This window comes from Cygnus olor, chromosome 5 (assembly GCF_009769625.2).
Source record: "Cygnus olor isolate bCygOlo1 chromosome 5, bCygOlo1.pri.v2, whole genome shotgun sequence".
Lineage (NCBI taxonomy): Eukaryota > Metazoa > Chordata > Aves > Anseriformes > Anatidae > Cygnus > Cygnus olor.
The window spans coordinates 18,650,140-18,673,507 of record NC_049173.1 but is presented as its reverse complement, the minus strand read 5'-3'; the positions used below and the strand labels follow the sequence as shown (position 1 = coordinate 18,673,507).

General features: G+C 37.1%; 1 protein-coding gene across 4 annotated transcripts in view; it reads right to left on the bottom strand.

Moving 5' to 3' along the window:
- Window positions 1-103: 103 nt before the first annotated feature.
- PTPN21 (protein tyrosine phosphatase non-receptor type 21) overlaps window positions 104-23,368 on the bottom strand; it is a 46,458-nt gene continuing 23,193 nt past the window's right edge. For 2 of the 4 annotated variants that reach the window (XM_040559875.1, XM_040559874.1), the window contains 14 exons: window positions 22,955-23,042; window positions 22,628-22,716; window positions 21,966-22,053; window positions 21,172-21,251; window positions 19,852-19,953; window positions 19,193-19,253; window positions 18,643-18,727; window positions 15,451-16,916; window positions 12,990-13,127; window positions 10,166-10,387; window positions 8,810-8,938; window positions 8,261-8,495; window positions 7,568-7,728; window positions 104-6,726 (listed from right to left, as the gene is read on the bottom strand). In XM_040559875.1, coding sequence (XP_040415809.1) covers window positions 6,598-6,726; window positions 7,568-7,728; window positions 8,261-8,495; window positions 8,810-8,938; window positions 10,166-10,387; window positions 12,990-13,127; window positions 15,451-16,916; window positions 18,643-18,727; window positions 19,193-19,253; window positions 19,852-19,953; window positions 21,172-21,251; window positions 21,966-22,053; window positions 22,628-22,716; window positions 22,955-23,042 — 3,073 coding nt within the window. In that variant the 3' untranslated portion in view covers window positions 104-6,597. The remainder of the gene's footprint in view (window positions 6,727-7,567; window positions 7,729-8,260; window positions 8,496-8,809; window positions 8,939-10,165; window positions 10,388-12,989; window positions 13,128-15,450; window positions 16,917-18,642; window positions 18,728-19,192; window positions 19,254-19,851; window positions 19,954-21,171; window positions 21,252-21,965; window positions 22,054-22,627; window positions 22,717-22,954; window positions 23,043-23,368) is intronic. The other 2 variants (XM_040559878.1, XM_040559876.1) reach the window with 1 other exon arrangement.

Here is a 23,368-nt window from a genome sequence, read left to right as displayed (position 1 = left end):
TTGACGTCTTTGTGTATGGAAGGTGAAGTCCCAGGCTAGGGCTGCACATTAAAATTAAGTTCACTGATTTTTCTTTTAATAATGGAACAATAAAAACTCATAGTTGCTTCAAATATTTATTTTCATGGCAAAAATAGACTATTATATATTCATTTCACATATATTACATTCAGTAATACAAGCTTTTCTGTCTATGAAACACAATTTGTACATTGTTTTACAAACCAATTTCAGTTTTACAAGAATTAAAGCTGTTTTGATTATACATTTTTACAATATTGGTGGCAAGACAGCAAAAATAGACGTGTTAACCACTAGCTTAGTACTAGAAAATAATACTTGAAAATTCATGTAGCTACTGTTTAAATAAAGTCCCATTTAAATCCTCACATATTGGCTCAAACAAAAATGGAAGAAAACAGAGCCAGATCCTGTATTGCTCTGACAGCAAGGACTCAGTCCTACACAACCGCTGAAAGGACTTCAAACACAACTTGCTTTAGGTGAAAGAAGAGATTTCAGCAATGTGCAGGAGCGTACATACTGATCTGCAAGTTCAAGTCTCTAAAATTTCCACCTAAGTCTCCCCAGATCATCCATAAAGAGGACACAGGGATTTGGGGTATTTCAAAGCAACTTACGGAAATATCTTTGTAAAGAGATAGCATGTACACCTTGTCTGCCAGAATTATTCAGGATTAGCAACGTGACAGACTGGAGGATTTTACATGTTATTTTCCTATCAAGTTTCCTACCATTTTAAAAATGAACAGTGTTTGCGAAGTCTTTAAATACTTTAAAATCCCCTATTTTTTTTCTTAAATATTTCCACATGGAAAAACAGCATTTAAATTCCCTTTTTAAAGGTGAGGCGCCTTCTGAAACTGTGCTTGTAAAAGTAACAATTTGGTAGTTTTGATTGCCGCCTATCTGAAATAAAACAACATTACGGTGTCTACAGACTTGCTCTCTAACTTGCCACACGCTGGATCAGTTGTAAACTCTGTTAATTCTTTGCACTTTATTTCTGCCTTCGTTCCCCAGTTAGAGCTGAAGAATGGACTTGTAAAGAGCAAATACACTGGAGGTTATTCTTTACCACTAAATGCAGCATCATGTGGAAAACAGCAAAGAACAGAATCCAAGGTCATTTAGCAACTGTTTCTTGAAATGCTCATAGAAATTAAGATTTTTTTTTTTTTTACGGTCCTTGTAGGCCTTAAGGTAACTAACGTATGTGATGCCAGCAAAATGCACCAAGTTAGCTGGTCCCCAATAGGATCTTAGTAAGAAATCTTTTTTACAGACATATTTGCAAAAGCTGTTGAAAGTTTAAGATATTTTCCTATACCCTAGCACAGTATTAGAGATTCTCTGAAGTTTTAATATCAGTGTATTGCAAACGCTGCACTGCCACATATTTGTAAGCACATGTTAAAACTCAACATTTCAAGGACCTGACTTTCAACCCAACCTTAACCAGGTGTAATTCACGCCTGCAGTAAACACCTAGCTGCATTCACAAATTACTTAAACTTCCAAACAGTCTAACCTGCATCCATTAGAAATTATCAGTGCAAATTTGCATGTATGCTTATTCACCCTGCAGTTTGCACATGGAAAACCAGAGACCACGGTTCGAAAATCTGACCTTTAATGAGTAAACAGAAACTGAGCTGACAGATTGCATTGCATCTATTTGGAAAAGAATATGTTTAAAAATAACACAGCTTCTGAAAAAATATTTGGAGTTTCAAAAATCACATTTTAAAAAGCCTGTAAAAATAACACCTATGACTACATGCTCACTTACCCTACTATGCCATGAAAAACATACCATATGAATCAAACCCTTCTAGCAGTTCTGCTGTGGATACAACATGTTCCAAATCCTCCTCCAAATGCCTTCAGTCATTCCCCAAATCCACGCTCTCTAGTTCCAACATTTTGTACCTTCAAAAGAGAATTTCTTCCAAGCTATCTCAGCTACTTTTCCTTTTAATGCTCTAGTTTCATGTATGCACATTCCTGCTGCATTCTTTTGGTTAATTCTTGTAATCTGTATTTAAATTTAAAGTAGACATGAATGTTCATGCTTTAAGGGCTCAAACTTTCACTGGCAATAAGCATTTTTTAATTCCCACAGTATCAGGAAGAACTTTGGGAATTTTGCGTCTTGCAGGACTGGGCTCTGGCTTTGCATGAGTTTTAAATATTGGGAAAAAAAAAAACAACCACCTAAAGCATGGAATTATTAGCAATTGAACTGTTGTTCCTTTTAAATTAGTAATTTGAGCTAACTGTTGCAGTATAGTAATGAGTTCACTATTTTAATTCCAGGGTTTTAGTAACACTACTGGTATTAAAACCGAGGTCCCATTACACAGCTAACTTGTATGATAAACAACCCTGCAGTTCCAAAGTTTGGTCCAAAGGCCATTGAAATCTATGAGCCACTCAACTTTAACAGCTGCTCCAACAAGAAAAATGTACCAGCAGCCTCTGGTAGCCTTAGTTATTGGATTTAAGAAGCTATTTTTGGAGAAAACTGCTCCAAATGTCATCCACTAAAAAAAAAAAAAAAAAAAAGATACACAAGATTACAAGAGGAGCCAAAAAATACATACTTTCTCAAAATGCCAAGAATTTTTCCATTTTAGCACACATTTTAATCTTACTTATTATTAATTTACTTTTTTTTATATATATATATATATATATATAAATGTTAATGATAATTTAGAACAACTTTTCATCATCCACAGAAATTACAGGAACTCTGCCTTGCTCACCTGCTTTTAATTACTTACATTTATAAACCTAAACTGTAGTGCCCTGCAGTTGTCGTTTTTACCATTCAGTTGTGCACAATGAGAGCAATGCTAAGGCATAAAAGTTGTGCTGCTCGTGGAGACCACATTCCTACGTGCAGCAGAAAAAGGACAGCACTGTTCTGCAGGCTGCAGCAACGCAACGCAGAATTCCAACTTGTAGCACGGATCTTCTCCATCACAGGATGAGCAAGATGTGCTTTGCAGCCTATAGCAAAGCCTGCTAAGTCAGCGTCACCTTTGCAAATCAACAGGGCTTTGAATTTTGTTTTTAGAGAAGAGCTGTGAGCCCAAGAATACAAAGATTCACTGGCCAAACAATCTCTCCTCACTGCAAGCAAGACAGAAATCAAATGTCAGAAGCCCTTACTACAATTCATAGGTTCTTCTCCTGACTTTGTAGAATTTGATCCTAAAAAGCATTTTCCACCTAGCCCACAAAAGACAGTCAACTCTGTCTCCTGGCAGTACTATAGCACCTGTATTTATCCCTGAGAACTCTGGCATTCCTAGAGACCTACATCTTGTTCTTCATCATCTGCTTCAGGAATAGCTTCACGAACTTTTCCACTAAAAAAAGTCAACTCAAATCTTACGTGATAATTATCTGGTTTCTTCCCCATCCAAACAGAAGCATATTTGGCAAAACGGACAGGCTTATAGGGGAATTTTAAGCTTTTGACAGAAAGATCCACCTGCAGCTAAGGCTGTGACTAGATTTGGGCAATGAATTTTCTTAAAATGTCCAACACTTTACAAAGCATCCAGCGCAACTACGTGTAAAAAGCATCCCTTTCAAGGCTCAGAACAGCTAAAAACTGAATGTTCTTTTAAAAGAAGTTATCTGAGAATCTAAACAATGCTTTTAAATTAAATTAATTTTATTACAGGAGGTTGTGGAGTTTCATTTCTTTTGGTGTCTTCAGAAGAGAAACTGCTCATTTTTAATGCTCCCTTGGAGACATATGCTTACATATAAAAACAATCCTGCTATCTTCAGTAGGAAAATTCACATGAAGTCAACGCAGAAATGCACTGCTGATGGACAGATCTGAAAGCTGAAGTGGAGAAGGTAGCAGTGTTATTGCTTTAAAATACCAAGACTGACTACCAGATCAGAGAGTGACCACCTCTAAAAGTGAACTCAGTTCCTCTCAGCAAGACAAAAGAGAGAACCAAAAGAAAAGGCTTTCAACCTCAAAGACCTCAACCACCTCAGAAGCCACCACGCAAGTTTGGAATTAAATTTTTTATCTTAATTGCTCTTTTTAATGCTTTATATCTGATGTAATTGCTGAATCGATAAAAAGTGTCGCTTAAAGTTGAGGCCATATATAATTTCATTAAAAGCTGCAGGTATCATGTTATGATCACAGTTCAAACTTTGGAAATGGTACCAGCTACATTCTAGAGTGTACCTTTTCACTCACAAATATTTCTGAAGACTTAGGTGAACTGTGGTAAAAAAGAAAAGAAAAAAAGCAATGTTTTTAAACACAGGGCACAATATAAACAGACCAAATATCTTTGTTTCTTTCACTGATACTTCTCTTACCACAGATGCATCAAATTGGTTTGCTTGCAAGACTATATATAAGAATCAGTCTTCAGTAGCTGGTGTCCTCTGGAATAAGGCAGTGTTCCTTCCAGTTTTACATCTGGTAGATAATACTTGGTAGGCACTTCATAGTTACAGAAAGAACATTTTCCCCCATCTAAAAATATTCAATCTTACTGCTACTGAGAGTAGAACAATTTGGACTGTCTGAAAGACGACCAAATGCACTAGCTGAATATTATAGTGTATTTTAAACCAGTACATGTCTATAGAACGACATATTAGCACAAAGTCATTTGGGCCTTGTGTTTATCTTTATACAAGCAGCTTATTACAAAGGAAATTGAGGCAACCTATTTATGACTATATTAATTAATGCTTTGAGAGGACAATCATTGCTTTGAAGAGGGGGGTGTGAGGGGGTAATTATTCATAATAGTTTCCAAGCCCTTGAGGCAGGTCAGAAAAAAATAACATCACTTCACCAGTGAAAAAAAATCACTTTCAGTCTCATTTCATTTCGTTAAGCAGGTATCATGAGAAATTGATATTTAAACATACCTGCAGACTGGTCTACTATAAGGCTTTTTGGAATTGTACCAGGTATCTAAGAACAAATAGCTCACTTTTGTATAGGGATTTTCAACTCAGCATCTCAAAACACTTGAAAAGGCAGGTAAAACCACACTGTCCCCATTTTAAAAACACAGACAAAAGAGTATTCAGGGATACCGTCATTAGACCAGACCCACACTAGTCAGGGACAATACAGCTAGCGGAGGCAGGACATCTTCAGATCCATGCCACAACCACTGACTGCCAGCTCTACAGTTACCAAAATACCCACATCTCCAGTGTTACCTCAAAGAGTTCTTACATTCTGCAGGCATTCTCAAATGGCTCCTGTGAACATTCTTCATCGCAACGCTGCACACCATTAGCAAAACCTGTTCTAGCACTAACAAAATAATCTGAAGGATTCTACAGAAACTTCCAGTGCTTTAAAGGCTCTCCTGACTGGGAACATAAACATTTTTAATGGTCATCTTTGCACTGTGAAAACCAGCAATCATAGCTGCCACACCTCCTCCATTATGTGTTACACAATCACTCCCGCTTCGCCACTATGCACCTTCTTACTCCAATTTTGGTTCTCTCACTTCATCAACTTTAAAGGCTCTTCCTAAAATAACAGGTTAGTAACGGCGTATTACCATATGAAACAATATATGATTATAGTTTCTATGTTTAACTACATAAATAACAGAGCAAAAAAAAAGTGCTTAAAACATTTGCATCCACTTTGATTTCAGCCAGTAAAATCAAACTGTCCTCTAAATATATGAATAATACTGTATATGTACTTTCTCTCATCCATTTCTTTCCAAGACGTTTGTAGATAATTATAATATTTTTCCCCTGCTTGTTGCCTACAACTCCATAGGTAAACTTGCTTCTACTTAAATGGAAATTATCAACAGTTAACTTGATCGTTCACCTGTAAGTTTTATTACACTGCACTCTACAACTACCTATTACCCTAGTACTCTCTGCACAATTTTTCAGTTCAAGCATTGTCAATCCTCTCCTCTGAAAATATAACTGTGTTTAAAAAGTTGTTTAAAAAAAAATACAAAAATAACTGCCCTTAAAGCAACCACTTAAAGTATGTAAGAAATGCTAGTTCTGCTAAGTAAACCAGAGGAAACCGAAAGTTCATTTTAAAAAATACAGGTGTACTGCTCTAAATATAAAATTGAAAGCAGAATGAAACTGTGTAAGACCTTGACATTCCCAAGGAACAGGTTTCTCTCCCCATGTGCATCCACATATTTTAGCTTTTGCACAGTTAACTATATTAAAAAAAAAAAAGTTAGTACAATTGTGCCATGTACTTCCATTCTGTAAGATATTTATTTTGCCCAAAGTAACACCACTCCAAAAAACGTTCCCAAGTACTCCAGACCAGTACAAGTAAAATCATTCCCTAATATGGCTGCAGCTGAACATGGGAAGAATTTAGTCCAGCGAAGATCCTGCTTTGCAAGGACTGTTACATTGACTTGCATTTCACAGTCACATACCAGCCCTAAAAGGTAACTGTGTGATTCATCATACAAAGAAAAAAACAGTGGGAGCAGGTCTGCCTGGACAACTGTAATTTTCTTTCTGTAAACTCTTGCAGTGTCCCTTAGGAAGTGGGAGGGATTATATAAGTCTTGAGCTTTTGAGAAATTGAATGAGAACTCCATAGACAAAAGTGTACTGAGAAAGAGTCTGCACCATCATCATTCTCTGCTGCCTCAACATGTCCAGCACTCGTGGGATGTCCAGCATCTGGAGGAAGAGAACAAACGGTTACAAGGAACTGGTAAGCAAGGAGACTCGCTCATCCTCTCTCAGCAGAGAGATTCAAGACAGTATCAGTGATCTGGGGACTCAATAAGCTGCTCTAATTCCAGCTCTGATAATTCAGCCCATACCTACAGTATGGGCTTCATTGCACTGCTGACCTTGCCTACCTCAGCTTCCTCATCTGTGAAATATTTGCGTATCTCATGGGGTATGTGGGTCCTCACAAATCTAATAACTGCAAAAGTCTGTCACAGCATTAGGATAAGGAAACAATAGACGGAACAATCAATTTTCTGAGTTTCAGGCAGCACATAATGTTACCAATTGCTTTACAACTGCTCACTTCTAGCTAAAGGCTGATAGGACTAGGTTTTGTTTTATTAAACTACCACTTTGTCCTTCACTGAGACTCATACTGCAAGTACTATTACACTTAGGAACAAAAATGCTTAATAGCAAGCACAAGAGACTGACTACAAACATGTTCTTGAACATTAACTATTAAAACTAAGGCATGAAGTGGTAAAGCCAAGGCAACATCCTGAAACATGCTCTGTAGCCCAGGGCATACCTTGTTCCACTCAGTGATTCAACATCCTAACTGAGCATTCCAAGTGTGTAAGTGGGCAACCGTAGAAGATTATTAACTTCTGTTAAATTGACAAAAGCGCTTTCAACCATAATTTTAAGGGCTCTTCCAAAGGCCACATCTTGGGAAAGCTCAGATGAACAGCCATAAAATACTTATTAGGCAGATTATTTACTCTTCCACTACCTAACATTATTGAAAACATGAGAAAAAAAAAAAAAAAAAAGAGATCACCTCATTGTGTTCCAAGCAGGCAATCATGATCTCTGACAGTATGACCACTCCTGTTCGTCCTACACCTGCACTGCAATGCACCAGCACGGGAGGATTAGAGTTTTTAGGATCTGCAGTGCTGTTCGTATGGCGCCGCACTGACTGGATCTCTTCCAAGTATGCTATTAAGTTGAACAACATAAGAATGACAAATTTAGGAAATAAAGTTCCATAAGCCATGCTATTACACTGCACAACCATTGGAAGAGTAGTAATTTAACAAATGACATTCCACGGAAAAATTATACCTTATATACATCACAAGTCATAACCCAACCAGAGCAATATAGATATGCAAAAATCATCCAACTTTTCTATGGATTCCCTTGTTCCCCTATCCCCCACCAAAAACAGCTTGTGGCCATCTTGCTATTGCTGGCACATATTCAAACGTGTGACATTTAGTATAATTATGTTTTAACCTACATGAACTTTAGTAAATTATGTATTTTGCTTTAGATTGAAATAGTCACTTTAACAAACTGGCAGGTGTACTCCTACCAGAAATACAATTCAGCATCTTACCAGTGTGAAGACACCTTTTGCAGCCGAGTGCTTCGCATAGCCGTCAAAAGCTAATTCATGTTTAGCAGACATATTAGGTGGTATAAAAACAACAATAACAACAACAAAAAGCTATTAAATAAAACTTACAGAGAAATCCCTTTAAATCCTCTGGGCAGCCATGCTCTGGCCAGTCAGTGTACTGCAAATGCCAAACTGTTCTCTCCTGTCCCGTGAGAAGATGTTTAATCTTCAAACCCGTAGTTGCATAGCAGCCTGAGTCAGTACGGAATCGCGTGGTAATCTTAAATCTTCCATATGTTACAGTGTTGTGCCTTGAGCCAAGACGTGGCCAATATCTGAAGCTTTTTTCTCTCCCGCTTTCCTTAAAAGCAAAACACCTCCTTAACAACAAACATGAAAGCAATCATACAACAAATGTTCCTTTAACGATTGTATTTCTCCTCTATTAAGTGCTACTACAGTGTTCTGGCTTTTCACTGAACAAACCTATTTTCCACAGGAAAGAGTTTGCAAATTTAGAGCTTTCTGCCAAGAAAAACAATACAGAGCGGCAAAGGGGTCACCAGAAAATTATCTTTAATCTGTTTGTTGGAGCGAGGATCCCCTTACTCTAATGGATCAGAACAAAATCATTGCATAAGTTTCTGGGATAGACCTGACTGGGTCTGTACTCACTTCCTCTGCTGTCACCATAGCTATAATGGCAATTCCTTGTTCCCAGATCATCTGCCAGAAATCCTGACATGTATTCTGCAAAGGGCCCTGTGTAGCAATGTAATCCCACTCCATGCCACCAACCGAGATCTGTAAAAAGAAATAAACTCGATTACTAATCATTTAAAACCCTTTCCCAGTTCCTACGTCAGCCACTTAAAGATGCACAAACTGAAACAGACAGCAACACTGCAGAAGTAGGATACTGTGATTTGTAACTGCCTCCCATTTTTTAGCTGCACCTTGCCACGTCAGATCAAGAGAAACAATGTTTAAAATTATATAAGCACATAGCTAAATAAATGTATTTTACATGATAAGCATAAATTTTCTTTACTTATTTGTACATTATATTTCTTTTTTTTTTGTGAATTTAAGGTATCCTGGCCAATTTGGGTTTAAAGAAGCTTTCATACCCTGATGAGGCAAATGCTATTATGCGCACCAGGAGAAGTCAGTATTAGCTGATGTTTCCTCAAAATGTTATTTTAGTTCAGAAAGGTCAGAAGAGTTACTCAAAATTTGGAAATGAGTTGAAATATAGAAACTATGGTACCACACCAGGGAAGAATCAGATTTATAAAGAAGATAATAAAACAACTATAACAACTACTCAAGTAATAAAAACTCTCTTAGTTGCACTTTAGTAAGTAGATTGAAAATGAATGAACTGCCTCGTAGGTTCTTGAGGTCACCCTGCAAACTTCTTTTTTTTTTATTTATTCCTGCAAACCGTTTTTAATAAAGTTTAAAGAACTAAGGCTGGGGAAAAGGGTCATCCAAAAATTATGAAAGAGCAGAATTCCCTCTAGCTCCATCTGTTCCTCTAACCATCAAAAAAAAAAACAAAAAAAACCTTAAGCAGGGAGCCAGACTACTGCATGTTGTGGATCTAGCCTGAGAATGAGAAGAGGATGAAATAATTAGTGTTGTCACTGCAGTTCTAAAATGTCATAATCATTGCAAAGAATCCCAATTTATTTAAAAGTTATCTGCCTTCTTAACTATGGGAAGAATGGACGTGCCTTCTATTAGTACCAATCAGGAGAGAGATGGAAGAGATGGGAGAGAGACAATCAATATAAAAGATCTGTTCAGTATAGAAGTGAAAGCCAGAAGACCTCTCCAATAATTAATTAACCCTCTACTATTCTTCTAAGCAGCGGGGAAAAACAGGTTCCCTCTTTCCCCACAGAAACCTCTGGAGAGGCAGGGAAGGATTCTTAGTCATCTGACAGACCCAAAATTAATTGCCAAATCCATTTTTATTTACCATATAAACTGGAAAAAAAAAATCTCCAACAGTCTTTCTCTCACCTTGATATGAGATGCATTGATGTAACCCGTGTTATTTTCTTTGGTTGGGACTAGTTCTACTCTGGTATCATCATAAGGAAGGACGTCCTGGAAGCGGTTTCTCTCAGCATTTTCAGGAAGCCGAGCTATTGAGCACTCACCATCTATAAGTCTTTTCTTCTGAATGCGCTCATATTCAGTAAACACCATCCCCTGCTCTAACCGTTGTTCCAGAACTTTACACTAAAAGACAGAACAAAGATAACCACACGAAGTCACATTCTCACGCAAATCTATTTTAATACAGAATTCATGAAGGATAAAGTGTATGTATTTTCCTCTCCTATATACTTTTGCAATGCTTTTTGCAAGCTATTAGTGGTTTTACATGCATACCAGAACAAATTAGAAGCAATTCTAACCAGCAGGATTTTTTTTCAAGTGAAAACTGTCTAAAAATCCTGTTATCTTTCACTAAGTCACAAAGACTATGGATATTAATGGTAAAAAACAAAAACTACTTAGTTTCTAGAAAGACAACCTAGCTGGAAAATAAATATTGGATCAAACCAGGTGGTTATACTACAGTACAAACTGCCTCAAATACATTTGAACAAGACATACTCATTAATCATCCTGCTCAATATAGCACATTGGATTAAATCATTTGAAAAAATCTCATTTAACTGTATCGTCCAAAAAATGAAGTCAAATTTAATGTTTAGATGGAGGAAGAACTCTATAGATGTAAAACAAAATGTTTGCCTCATTTGATGAATTTATCATTCACCTCCAGTACTCCACATTTTCTTAGGCTGAAGATATTAAACTTTGAAGACAGCTATAAATCCTTCTTAGAACCTCCTGCTGCAGCTCAGATATAAAACAAGGATTTTTTTCTACTAGTACAATTCAATCTGTTTTATTTAATTAGCCCACCAAAAGATTTGTTCTTTCAAAACCAAGTTCTTTCTAAATCATAAGACACTTCTGGAATTTCAACATCTCTTTGCCAACAATAATTAGAGGAAAAATATGTAAGATTTCAGCCAGAAAATTTCATCTATGTCACATGTCCCCAGCCTCTCTCAGCAACTGCTCTGCAGTATCAGATCAGAAAAGTATCCTGTATCAAATAACTCTGATGCCAAATGCTGCAGAGGAAGGTGTAAAACCTCCATCATACGCAATTTACACTTCAGTACATTAATTGTCCAAACTCCTTTAAATCTTTAGGCTAAGTTTCCTCATTTAAACGAATAGCAACATGAAGCTGAGCAATGAAAGAGACATCGAAGCAACTATAAAGTCTTTGTCTTCTCAAAATATCTGTAGTTTGGACTTTCTTCCATGTCACGTCTGATTTGTATTGCCTCTTCACAGCTTTAGGAATCACTCCCATTTCGTGATATCTATTCTTCCTCTACATGACTGCCTGAAGAGAAGGTGTAGTGACTTCTGTCCTCCTCATAACTTGACTTTACAGTTTCTGCTTTTCTCTTAGCACTTTGGAAAAAACTAGCTGAATAGTAATATGGCTGAATTAAATGAAGGCCAGTCAAGGAAGAGATGATAGATACAAGAAAGAGGAAATAACTAACATGGGTACTAAATGTAGAAGAGTATTTCAATAACACAATGTTAATTTCTTTTATCCCCTACCATCTTTAAGGAGTATATACAGTTCAAAAAGCCGTTTCAACATAGCTAAAGTTAACAGTCAAATCTCTCTCCTATAGATCTCAGTCCAAGCCTTCAAAATCCAAGACTGAATTTCTACTATGTAACTTGAAACTAATTTTCTTGGCCTGTTCCTTAAAACTGCAGCTGGTGAGAGCGTGACCGTTCCCTTCAGGTCCTAATCTTGCTCCGTGACTGTCAGCAAATTGAGGTAGATGGAGGTCTGCAGCTGAGGATGCCCGACCATGCTCAGAACCAGATTCCAGAGAGACCACTGGCTGCAATATATATACAATAATCACCGCAGACCTTGTTGTCTTTAGTTGCTCCCCAGTTGGATGTGTGATGACAGCATTGTTCTAAATAGCCCTTCACAGGCTGGATATTGACTATGTTTCACGCTTTTTTGTGCCCATTTAATGGTATATGAGGCAGGCTGAAGTATGTTTATTGACGTTGGTTACCCTGACACAAGTAAATGAAGTCTTATATTTCTCAAAGAATGATCCTGTTCTAGAACCTGATGTCCTCTCAGTGATCTGAGATCGTTTAATGGATTTAAAATTTCAGCAGATCACACAAGTTCCATCTATACTTTCAGGCATCCACCTGAGGAAAACATAAAGTCAATCTGCACAAGCTGTACCCTGAGGATGCAATTTAACTGCACAATTTGTTGTAAAAACTGTATAAATTACTAGACATTACAATCAAGTTCATGCTCACACTAAGAATTTTAAATTTAATCTATTTTCATTCTGGAAAATAATTAATTTAATTTTAATATTAATTAATATTAATTAATCAATATTAATTAAAATAATTAATTTTATTTTAATAATAAAAATTAAAAGAGGAAACAGAAAGACTTGGCATAAAAATGTATCAGTAGATGCTAGTTAATTTGCTCTACATGCAAAGAATAAACTCTAACTAGAATCACTGTCATCTTAAATCTTAAAGAAAAATCTGAGTTACACCCAATACTTCTACCAATGACTTAGCAAGCAAAAGTTTCAGTCTTCGTTTTGTTTCTATTCTCTGTGTTTGAGTTACTCTGAATCAGAAGCATTTTGAAGTTGACATAAAGCACCACTCATATGCAATTCATTTTGAAAAAATATTAGTGTAAAAGAGCAATCAAGCATGAAAAACTTCACCATACCCGTTCATCATTTGTTGCTCTTGTTGATTCTTCTTTCCCCTCATCTGGCAGAGGCATTCTAGTCAAAGTTAGTCCATTCAGGGCAGCTAGCTTTAGAGGCCCTATTTTTTTTGCATCAGTTTTATTCTTTTTCATACCCTGCAAAAGAAAAGCTAGAACTTACAAATATTCTTAAACAGCTGATGAAGTTACCAACCAGAACCCAGATGAGTCCCATTTAGCAAAGGGTACTTCTTTGACCCCTTCTGCAAACAGCTCTGACCCTTTTTTGATAAGCACTGCAGTGAGAGATTAGGGTGGTGGGACTACATTCCTCCAAGGACACAACACAAGTCTGTCTTCATTCCAGACAGGTTAATGAAACTGCATGAGAATGACAAATATTGTTCCCTACAAAGCTCACAACTGAGGGTGTGAGGCAGCTACTCTGGATAAGTAACATTCTTGGACAGAACTAGAATCACTATCCAACCAATAAATACATAAATGGTTCTTTACTGGACTATACAATTTGCAGACACTTTTCTTCCCTACAAGTGGGCATTAGAATGAGACTACACCTTTAAGATATCTGGATATAATAAAATGTTTGACTACATTTACAACAAGTTGCACATACAAAACATGAACACAGGACTACAGGCACATCTGAACCCTGAAGCAGGCTGTGAATCTAAACTACTATAGTGACCACTCTTTATTTGACAGAAATATAAATGGGAGATTTTTATGAAATAATAAATTCAGATGATTCTTTTAGAACACATAAGTGAGAAAAAAATATCATTCTTGCAGTTGCTCAGCTTGGTTGTTAAAAAAAAGAAAAAGAAAAAGAAAACACAACACTGAAAATATGGGTGAATATGCTGCCTGAACAGTGATCAATGCTTCTGAAAGCCGAATGGAGTGAGGAATACAAAGACAAAGATAAGAGGATGAGACTGCATTTTAAAGTGAACACAAACACAACACTAAGAGCTCATTGGAAAGCAAAATGCATAAAGAGTGGTAGGAGACACTTCCACTACCAGGTAATTCATCTCAACAGCGAATACAAAATGGCAACTTTGTATCCTGCAAGAGCACTCTGAAACATTACTGAAATAGAAAGTAATTTACTGAACAATTACAGTGAAAAAGTCTTAATATCAACTTTGTATCAAAAGATGAGTATTTACATAGCTATCAGAAGGAAAAGGCAGGGTATGATTTTGGTAGACTCAGTGTCCGAAAATAAATCTTTTAGAGAAAAAAATACAGAGTATATCTAAATGTGAATACAAGAAGTTAACACTTTTTTTTTTTCCTATATCCACATAACACAGGAGGAAGGAGATTTAAAAAAAAAAATTAAATGAATCGAAGCTGATGAAGGTTAATTTCATAGTGTTCAGCTCCATATATATAAGAAGTCTGACACAAAAAAATGAAAGTACAGTAACTATTTAAATACGTCATTTACTCTACATTAGCTTTTGAAGCATCAGCTCTGGCACTTACTACAGCAGCACACATTGTGTAGTAGGTCCACTGCAGTCCAATTTGTGCAGAAAACTATTCAACACTACCTCAGGCAGGCAAAGTTAGCCACAATCAAATTTAAAAAAAGGCAAAATAATAATAAAAATGGTCTTCCTCTATTAGGGTGTGAAATATGATAGGGTCTGCATTAAACTAACGAAAGTGAGTAGTAAAGACTGTGAGTGAAATCATACAGTCCCAAATAGGCCTTGGGGTTCCTATGAAGTAGGAATTATAGAAAAAGGGTTGCAGTTGTTCAATTTATTTCGTTTAATGGCTTCATAAGTTTGTAGTAGGATAAAGGGGCATTACAAGCAAGAAGTAACTTCAGTGAGATAAAACCAGCTTAAAGGCAAAGCAAAAGGGAAAAGATATGAAAAGAGGAAGGAATGAAGGAAAGAAAAGAAGAGAATACCAGGGAAGAATTTACTGCCTAATGTGTCAGATTACACTCTTAGGTCAGAATAAAAGTGTAAACAAATCAAAAATGTAAACATTCAGCTACATCTGATTTTTCAGTGAGGGAAATTCTAATATTAGAAAGCTCGTAGCGGAATGCAAACAGTTGGTTTTGTTCCAGATAAGGATAGGTAGGGCAGAATTTGGGATCTAGAACTGACTTTAAAATAGATAATTCTCCTGTTGCTAGATAGTTTACGTGTGTCAGAAGGAGAGAGGCTGCACAGTTGGATTTGTGTGGGAGGACTCTACCAAACAGAATTCAGGTGTGGCAGAGAAGGAGAAAGATAAAAGATAACTAAACAAAGTTAATGAGAGAAAATAGAAAAATAAAGATAAAGCAGCTTTAATTCACACATTTCAAATGCATCTCTCAGGTTGATTAAAAAACAGTAACAAAAACACAAACAAAAACCCCACACAACTCTGGTCACAGAACAATCTGAAACAACACAAACCAAGAGAAATAATATCCACTTACACCTAGCGGGGGAAGGCCTTCCACAACATTCTTCTTCCCAGACAAAAGATCAGACACAGGTCTCTTCTTTATCGAATCCTTCCTGACTCTGTATCTCCCTGATGTTGTAAGGTCAGATTCTGACATAGATGGCATAAGCAGTCCTTCCCCTCTTCTCTGTACCTGGCTTTCTACTAATAAATGAACGGGGCTCATATCTTTTATTCTCTTTTCTGTCTCTGTAATATGTAATTTAGGCTCAAGAATATGCAAAGGGCCAGCAGATGAAGCAACAGAGCTATAGGGGTAGTTGAGTACAGGATCATGAGAATAACCACCCATTATGGATGAAAGTTGGGTTTGATCTTCAGGGAGAGGAGAGAGACTAGTACTAGCTTTGTTTTCTTCTTCAAATTCTTCTTCTTCTTCACTACTGTGAATCAGCATAGTGGCATCTGAAAGGGTTTTCTTATGGTCACAGCTCACACCTTCATCTTGCTCATTTTCTTTTTGTTTTGTTCTCTCCAGCAGAATGTTGGGCTGTGACCCTTCTGAGATAACTCTTGGAAGAGCCACATCTGCTGCAGATGCTGACATGGTCCTCTCTTTTATTCTTATTCCTTCAAAGCTGGGAGTCAAGCCTGCTATTTCAATACTGTTCCTTTTCTGCAGCTGAGCATGGCGTGCCGATGTTAGAGGTTCACTGACTTCCTGTAGAGAATGTGCCACAGGCAGGCTGTCTTCCTGAAATGTCTGGACAGAATGATGCACTCGCCTCGTGATAAGATCCGGGTTGCTGCTGCTAATGTAGATATGTCGGGAAAGGTCCGGAGTACTATTTGCAGGTCGTGGGTATGGGTATGGGGGAGGAGGTCGATAGACTTGGGTCTTCATTATATTTGGTGCTGGATAATCCTGAGCCTGGAGCTGCACGTTTGTCAGCTCAGGCACACTGACTGCCCCAACAACCGGGCGCTTTTCAGCGGGATAGGGATAGGGGGACTGGCTATGGAAACTGTAGTTCAGGTTAAATGGGTAATGGTTAGATTGCGGGGAAGTGAAGTGTGCATGTTCTCTTATTTCAGGTTGACTGTAAACCAAGGCATCAGGCCTGCTGTAGGCATACGTATTGCTGATGTTGAGATTTCTCATTGAATGACTCTGCCTATCTGTGTGTACCATTCCCCTTTTGAGCTGTCTCATCACGGTTTCATAGTCTGGTGTGGGCCGATAAGAAGGTGGTATTAGCGCGCTGTGTCTGTGCGATGGGACATAATCAGTCCTGAGGACATCGCTTCCAGTAATGCTTGGGTTAGAGGACATAGGGGACGGCTGCAAGTAATGCTGTGGATTATTCAGGGAGTTTGTGCTATGTGCACTATAGACGCTACCATTGCGGATTCGACCACTGTAGTCATGAGGGGCTCTATCCAAGCTAGTCTGAGAGTGACAGTAGTATCCATTCTGATTGCTCACAAAGAGGTTATCTGAAAGTAAAGTTTAAGAACAAGCTTTATGTCCAAGACCTTGAACAATAAAGATATTCTCTATTAAGATGTAGCTAACTGAGGCTTAAGATTTTCAAAATCTCAGGTTGTTCTTAACTATATCTTGAATTGGAAAGAGAAAAAAGCAGCTTTTTTGGTGTTGTTGATACTAGAGGTATATACAACAGAATGAACTGGTATGTTCATTTAGATGATGCAAACTCCTACTGGAAAACATTATGTCAGTTTAAGGATGGCTTTCTTCAGTTTAGGATAGGTGTCCTAAGTTTAATTCTAAGTTAAATCTATATCAAATTGTAAACCATTCTAATTGAAAGTAAGAATGGACATTTACACCAAGGTTTGTACTAACCCCATGAGATCAGCTTAAATTGCAAGAAAACAAACACACAAACAAACACACAAACACCCCCTCTCCTCTTCAAAACACTCTCAGGTCATAAGTAGATATAGACCTTTAGTATATATTAGCCCAGGACCTTTAAAAAAAAAAAATCTATTTAACATTTCTGCAGAAAATTTGGACACAGTTTAAACAACAACTATGTATTGTTTGCACATTAACATGTACCCACTCTGGTGGGTAAAGAAAATGTTTTAATAGTTTATGTACAATATACATTTAATAGTTTAACAGTTACTTCATTGGATGTACAATTTGCCAAGCTTCAGAAAAGAACAATTAAGTCATTGTTTAGATGCCTCTCACGACCTCTCATGACCTAACGCCAAGTTCTTCATTGCACACTTACGTTACTGAATTGCATAACAGCCAAAAAATCTTCTGTTTGTTAAAAATAACATTCAAAAGTAGGGTCTGTGCAGTAGAAATTATGAAGCACGATAGCATTCACTGCGTCCAGCAATGATTCCAACACCATATTGGAAACAATTCAGGTACATTATGGATCTACGTATCTGTACCTTTATGAATATTCATGCAACCATTTACATTGAAAATGTGCTCATTCCCTTACCAATGAGTTATTATGAGGTTTTTTTGATTTAGCTGACTTGTAGGACTGGAAGGTCCCAATGAAAACTGAGTCAACTTTGCAAAAAATGAGATTAACCTCTCTAGGGAAGCAACTTTGTAAATTACAGACATTATTCGTAACCATCAAAAAAGCAGAGAAAGCAGCCATGACTCCACTGTGAAACTGCTTAGGAGTGTGCATTCCTTGAGAATTTTTTTTTTCCTTTTTTTAAACAAATGTTTACAGTTCTCAGCCTTTCAATTCCCAACCACCATGTAGTCTAGCAAACTCAGAGAGAAACTCAACTCATCTTACATCCTGTTTTTAAGCAGCTATTAAGATCAATATTGACAAGGATCTCAAAATGCCATAACATACCAGTTTAGTACATAAACCAAAAAACCTAGTCGGTTAAATTCATGCAAGGGACCACAATCAACAGTTGCTGTATTTGCTGTCATAACTACCTTTTCTCATATCCCACTTTTCGCATCAGCCCACACACAGAGCAGCAGCAAGCACTTTAATGAGTGTTGCCATGCAAACCTGACCCATGGTCAGCCTGTAAATTTTGTCCAGCTCTAGCTAAATAGCTAAAAAACACAAATTACAGCATTCACCCTCTAACGCGGTGGGTTTCATGAAATTTAAATCACAAGATCTGTCTGTTTTCCACCTTGTTTAAAATTATTCAAGAATTGGAAATTTTCAAATCTGCTACAAATTACCTTGGGAGGATGCATATGGTTCAGTATAATGACCGTTGTAATGCAGCTGAGGTGGTGGAGGCATCATGTAAGCTTGAGGCTTGGGCTAAGAGAGAATGTAATTATTATTTAAAGAATTCATGATTTATTTTAAATACAGAATTCTTGAAATTTACATGCATGCACAGGCAGAGAGTCTAAGTCTTAAAACACTTCTCTAAATCTTCAAATAAGTTTCTCCTGAGAGGTCACACAAGAAATATATTTGAAAAAAACACAAAACCAAACAACCCAAGATACCTTGCCATCTGAGATATAGGAGAGTCTCTAAGAGACAAAGCAGTCACTCTAAAAATAGAAGTGTTTAAAATATTTTTCACTGTAATTATTTTTAATTCCATTATTCAGATGTTTTAAACCAGGTTTTTCTACAAGTCAGAAACAGTTTCTCACATAGTAGACACTCATCTTTTTCACTGCTCATCTTACTTCACTGAAGGAAAGTAATGTCTGTTTCATAGTCAATTTAAATCAATAAAAATGCAAATATGAAACTATTTGCTCTCCTTACCATAGACATCCTGGAGGAAGACCGCCTTCTAACAGGATTCACTGTAACGGGCTGGGTTTGCCTACAGAAGAAATATTATGGTGAGAAATTATTCTTAACACCACCAAGACTTATTTCAAACCTTGGAAAGTGCCTGCAAGGTCACTTAAAATCACTCTGCATTTCTTGGAGCTTTGTTAAACAATCCTTATGACAGTCTGAAAAGGGAAGAGCTTGGCGCATAAACCACCATTGCTACTAGCAGAATCCTTTACGTGAAGCATAAAAAGAAGGTGGCCCTGAAGCTGTGCAACAGGGCAGAAGGGGCCTAGTTCCAAATTTGAACCCCATGGGTAATCTCATACTAAAAGTTCCCTGTTTTACAAGACCGTACATAAGGTTGTTTACAAGGGGTCCTTAATATTTGCAACATTAGAGAAACTAAAAAGCATGACTATAGTGCAATTTATATGCTCTAGTTTAGCTAATGTTAATAACTTTTTATAATTTTTGTAGTGCCTCCATGGCGGACTGTTCAGAAACCTTAAGCTCCTTTTCCCTCACCCTATAATGCACCTGTACTCTGCATCCTGCAGCAAGACAGAGGTCAAAAAAATTGCAGAGTTTTACAAATGCAGGAACTGACAGATTTTGGAAAGAAAGATGATTTTCCAGCTCACCCTTTGGGAAGCGAAGGACGAGAAAGGATTGGAAAGCGTGGAAGAGAAAGAATGAGGGAAGATTTCTGAGAGCCCTCCTCAGGTGGAGAGTCCAAGGAATCTCTAAAGACAAGGTACATAAAGATAAAGAAAAAAAAAAAAAAGCCTGAACTTAATACAGGCATGCATAAGACAGTTTTCAGCAGCAGGACCAGATGATAGAAAGTTATAGAATAGAGATTATCAGAAGTTTTTTTTGAGGACTTTTCCTATTAATAAAACCATGTTGTGGTGAAAGGGTCAAAAGCAGAGAGTCATCCTAAAGACTGACATTCAATACAGAACTACAGAACTCTATAGAACTGACATCATTCAGAATGCAATGCACAAGTCCCACAAATGCACTACTTCTACCAACACTTCTCAGTCCTCTCAAAAGGCAGCCAAGCTTACAAGTTTAGAGATACAGGGGCTATTTTACTCCAAATTAATCTTACTCTTCTAAGATGAGCTAGCATTAACCATGCTAGGGAGTCATCTGTGGTGCAAAATACTCCATTATCTTTCCAGTGGCCACAGAAAATTTTGCATCAGCACCTCCATAGATAGGTCGTTGGAGGCCTACGTACAAAGAGGAGGAATGGTACATTTGGAAATCACTTTTTTCTTTTTATGCCAGGCTGTTCAGTGGGTCTAATTCTCTATTTTTGGCTGAAGTAACTTAACTGAGGGAAATCTGTACCAGTGGAGAAGAGTAGCTCAAATTCCACGCCTTGATTTACAAGTTGGAGACCAGCCCATTTAAATTTAATTTGATGAATTGTATTAAATTTACTTCGCACTAGTGCTACTTGAGCTATACAAATTCCATGGATATCCGAAGGACCACATACCTCTCAGCTGTCAATCCAGCACATTTCAGGAGTGCTTCACATACACTTCCCGCCCTTTTAAAGGCCTTCAGAGTGTCCTTTCAGAGCAGTTCACCCAAACACAGGCCAAACCCAATCCCAGTGATTCCAGCAAACATTCTAGCAATAGTAGCCTCCAAGGCAACTAATGTCTGTCACTGCACTGAGATCCAACAGCAGGGGCCAAACATTACTACTTTTGGTAAGATTTTCAGTGTTTAATATTGTCCTCCACTATGAACCACACTAAAGCGTAAGTTTGAGAAATTGATGACAAAAATTTTCTCAAAAATGACTAGGGAAAAAATACAAGTCATTAATTAGTACAATCTAAAAAGGACAGTATAGACGTTACAGAGATTATAATAGACTTCTCTTCCCCATGGGAGTTTCAAGGGCACCAAGAGTTCTGCTAATGTATTCTACTTACAGGCTGCATTTATTTAGTCTGTAAAATTTGTGTCTAGCTACACACATCCTCCACACATATTTTGCTGTTTCCATATCTTCCTGCCAAAAAAACAAAAAACAAAATTTGCACATTAGGCAAAATAAGCATATCCATCACTTGCTCTCATAGAAGCCACTGAAATCTTTAAGATTAAATTGGTATTATCTGATTTTGTTTAAATTAACTTCATTGAAGTCATCAGATTTTCTCTAAAATCATATTTTGCAGGCCTAAACATACACTTAAGCCTGACAATTTTATTAGATTTATGAAAGCTGAAAGAAACCTTCTGTTGTAGATATCTACTATAGCACAAACACATTTTGTAGTGTATACATATGATGCCATCAGATTCAACAGCTGCCTTCTTCACAAAGGCAAGTGCTAGATGCTACATGAACTTGATTCTGCAAAGCACATCGTGGCCCATTCCAGCACAGCTCTAAGAACATGCTCATCTTTAAATGCTGCCAACCTAACATTTTAAGAAAACATGCTATAAATTTTACTGGAATGGATGAAAATATTTATGACCACCTGAACAAACCCTGTCAACGTACTCCACATAAAAGGTCAGATTTAATGCCTTCTCCTTTCTGAAGCACTTTCCCTTAGAAAGCTAACCAGAGGCCAGATTATTACATTTGACTCACTCATATAATTCAAAGCTGCTAAATATACAAAAATAATTCATAGGACAAAAATTAGCAGTCAATTTGTGGCTTTATTTACTGATGTCTTAGTGAAAAAAATCAAAACAAAAATTCACTCACAGTTTGGAATTGGATTGTCTCTTCTTTGTTTGCCAGCTCTAATGCGAAAAAGGATTTGTTGTGAGACATGTTGGCAATGTCATGCCACCTGCAGACAAAAGGGACAGAACATGACTCGCAAGCCCTGATTTTCAAACCACGGAAAATGCAACTGAATTACAGAAGCTGTGTCTACAATTTAACTGGCACAACATTAAGTAACAGGCTAACTAAAACAATGTACAAATTCAAAATACTGACACAAATTTTATCATGTAACTCTTCTCTGTTTCTTTTCTATATAATATTTAAAAGGAATTATTGGATACTTTCCCAAGTGAATATTGCTAAGTAAACTGATGTGTACATCTTAGGACTTAAGATGTTCTGCGTTCATAGTTGCTCCTTTTTGACTCAATAAGTGTTTTGCAATGGACTGCATATTACACATTCATCTCTTAGAATTACTCCAGTTTAAAGGGATTCATCCTACAGCCAATACATGGAAAAATTTCAATGAAATTCAGTATTAATTGCACTATAAGGACTACAGGACTATGTCTAGGTTTATCAAATGAATAAGCACACATCATATCTAAGAAACATCCATGCTAGTGAGGCACATACACAAAATGTTATTTATAAAATATTACAAATATATTTTAATAAAGAACAATACCAACCTAAATACAACAGGAGGCCGGCCATTTTTATGTTTCACAAAGATACCATCAAGACATGCTCCAATGAATATGTCACTTCCTTGGCTGTCCTGTAAGAAGTTGCAAAAAAAAATACACACAAACAGAAAAAAAGTCTTTGAGAGCAAAGCTGCATGAGAAGCAACTAGTTTTACAATTTTGGAGGACAGGAAGCGTGTGTGTTTTGTTTTGGTGGGGATGGGGAGGACAGGCTTATTGTTTGTTTATTTGCTCTTATTTTTGGCAGTAAGGAACCCTCTTTACATAGGGAAGAAAAGCAACTGAGACAAAAATCAGCGCCCCATTTACCTTTGCAGGGTAGGTCTCTTCACCATAGCCATCCATTCTCTCTACTTCTTGCATATATAACATTTCTGCATCAGGAGGAGTAAGGCCTCTATGAAAATGAAAACAATGATAACATGATCAGCTAGTACAGTCAATAATCAAAAATCATGCTTGTTTTACTCTGAATGTCACTGTTAAAGCTTCAGAAACACCCCCAAAACACCCAGGCAACCATCTAGACAAATTGTTTCCATCTGTACCAATGGCTGATGTACTTGTCTCAGCCTTTTGATCTCAAAGACGACATTATCTCTACCTGAAAAATCCTGTCACTCATGCTTCTGTCTCTCAATACTTTTTCAATCATAATTCTCTCTATTCCTTCACTTTCTCTTCATGTTATGCAGACTGTTTTTCCTTTGCTGAACCTTAACC